The sequence below is a fragment of the Nicrophorus vespilloides genome, unplaced genomic scaffold (assembly GCF_001412225.1).
Source record: "Nicrophorus vespilloides isolate i.1.1-1 unplaced genomic scaffold, Nicve_v1.0, whole genome shotgun sequence".
NCBI lineage: Eukaryota > Metazoa > Arthropoda > Insecta > Coleoptera > Silphidae > Nicrophorus > Nicrophorus vespilloides.
Genome location: NW_017099215.1, coordinates 1 through 2,342, shown reverse-complemented (window position 1 = coordinate 2,342; position 2,342 = coordinate 1). Strand labels below are relative to the sequence as shown.

General features: G+C 41.8%; 2 protein-coding genes across 2 annotated transcripts; one reads left to right on the top strand and one right to left on the bottom strand.

Annotated features, from left to right (window-relative positions):
• Positions 1–254: 254 nt before the first annotated feature.
• LOC108564199 (chondroitin proteoglycan-2-like) lies at positions 255–1,386 on the top strand (the record flags this gene model as incomplete). The annotated part of the gene is made up of 3 exons (XM_017923153.1): positions 255–528; positions 591–779; positions 838–1,386. Coding segments are annotated over 3 exons (804 nt in total), but the record flags the coding sequence as incomplete, so codon positions are not given.
• Positions 1,387–1,550: 164 nt separating this feature from the next.
• LOC108564198 lies at positions 1,551–2,294 on the bottom strand (the record flags this gene model as incomplete). Its single annotated transcript, XM_017923151.1, has 3 exons — positions 1,551–1,925; positions 1,984–2,157; positions 2,236–2,294. Coding segments are annotated over 3 exons (608 nt in total), but the record flags the coding sequence as incomplete, so codon positions are not given.
• Positions 2,295–2,342: the final 48 nt, after the last annotated feature.

Below are 2,342 nucleotides of genomic sequence, written 5' to 3'. Positions count from 1 at the left end.
TCACATTTCATTGATTTACTCGGAAACTATAATAGACAGAATGAATCCAATATATGCATATGAAAGCTGAATGTTTGAGGAACCCAGCAAGTATAGATACATTCCTGTGCTCTTATCCATATTGCTGTAATACGCGTTCCTTTTATGAAATGGAGGGTGGTGGGGAGGCGCCAAATGATTACCTACTTTTGTTTGGAAACCACTGTTCTATGCAAATTAAATACAATCATTAACGATTTGCATACAAATTTCAGTATTGCTTTCCTAAAATTCAACGTTTTCTATTTTCTGTTTCAGGCTTGGCGAATGGTCAACAGTTGAAGGGAAACCAGGAAGATCCCTGCAAAACGAAATCCCGTGTTGTTGCTGATGAGACTTACTGCGACAGGTATTGGGAGTGCGTCAACGGACAACCAGAACTGTACGACTGTCCGAACGGTTTGGTTTTCGCCGGCAAAAACAGAGGCGTCACCGAGGGCTGCGATTATCCATGGAGGTCGAACTATTGCGATAGCAAACAGCAAGCCAGTGAGTGCAAAATCTTCACTCTAATTGCAGCATAACTTTTGTAATCTTTTATTTTCGTTCAGACACACCACTTGGAACCGAACATTGCGATTGGTTGTACGGTATCTTCGGACACGAAACATCTTGCACCAGGTACTGGACCTGCTGGAACGGAACCGCCACCGAGCAACTCTGCATCGGAGGACTCTTATACAATGAGCGTTCCCATTCCTGCGATTGGCCCGAAAACGTTGACGGTTGTCAAAAGCATCGTAAGTACTTTTTCTTGTCGATTAAACAGACACATACTATAAAACCATTTGTCTTCAGCTCTCTGCAACGAGGACGCCAACGGTAACGTTCCATTAGGCAAATCCTGCAACAGATACTGGCAATGCCAAGGCGGATACCCGCGTCTTCAGAGGTGTCCTGCTATGTTGGTCTTCGACCGTCGTTCCCTGCGTTGTGTCGTCCCACCGACAGAAGACTGCGATATTCCTTCCACCCCAGCACCTAATCAGATCGACAACGATAACGGCGAAGAGAACATCCCGCAGAACAACCCACATCGGGCAGGAAACAATGGCGGAGCATCCGGAAACCCGGCGGACTTCATCAATTTACCTCCGGGCGCCATCCCGATTCCCAGCAAAAACAGGCAGAGGAACTGAATCTGAAGAACTGGAGGAAGAAGCAGACCATCGTACTGCACGAAGAAGAAAAAGAAAAGAAAAAAAAACTCCAGTCTTCACCATTCTTAACTTTGTATATAACCTAAGTTGTTTTTTATTGTTTAATTACTTAACCATTTCTTTCGAGAAGGGAATTTCTTAATGAAATTAAATTATTTTCCTTGCGCCAGTATTCCAAAAAGAAAAAAAATATTAAAAAAAATATATGAAATGCGACTCAAAAGACAAAACGAAGAAGAAAAAAAAATAAAGAAACGAGAAACTCTTTTTATTGCTATTATTGTTGATGCGGAAAAATGTGCAAAAACAGAATCAATGTGTATTTAAGTTAAATAAATTTAAAAAGAAAATCTACTTGTCGACCATATGCAGAGCCCACTGGAACTGCTCCAACTCTTTCCTCAGTTCCGGGTCATCCGTGAAATCGTCCATTCCTTCGTTTGCACGGAGGTACTGTTTCCTGTTCCGGAAAGGTTTCGTCTTGCTGGAGCGTTTGTTACTTCCCCTGGGTCTTCCTCTGCGTTTCAACGTTTGAGCGGTTTGAGACGACTGCGGCCAGGTGTTCGGGTTTTCCTGGAGCAAATTCGAAACGGCATTTCTCGTTTCCACATTACCCAAATCGGGTACTTCGGTTTGCGGAGGAATCGGAAGAAATGGTAGAGTCAATCCGCCCAGTTGCGGATTCACCATCAAACTGTTCTGCAAATACCCAAACTTCCCTAAAACCTAACTCAAAAAAACAAAGAAATTAAATTAAATTTATTTTTATTAATTGATTCATTACTTGTGAGATGTAAAATTGCTTTTCCTGAGGACCCATCATGTCCCACGCCAAAGCCACCGCCGATTTCAGATGGAATTTGGGCGTGTTTGGGTACATCCAATGGTACAAAGTCCTTGTTCTTTTGGAAAACAGAGATTTGGCGGCTTTCAGGACATCCTCTTGATTATCGAGCTGCTGAAAGTAATGCCCACTTTTCACAATCTAAATTAGAGCATGAATATTATGCAGACAATTACTATCTTAAGCAATTACCAAAACGTTCGTTTTTTTCTCCTCATTTACTTGACATTCCGCTTCATTATTGTAATTACCTAAAAATAATTAATGATTAGATCAGTGGTTTCCAAACTTGATGTTAC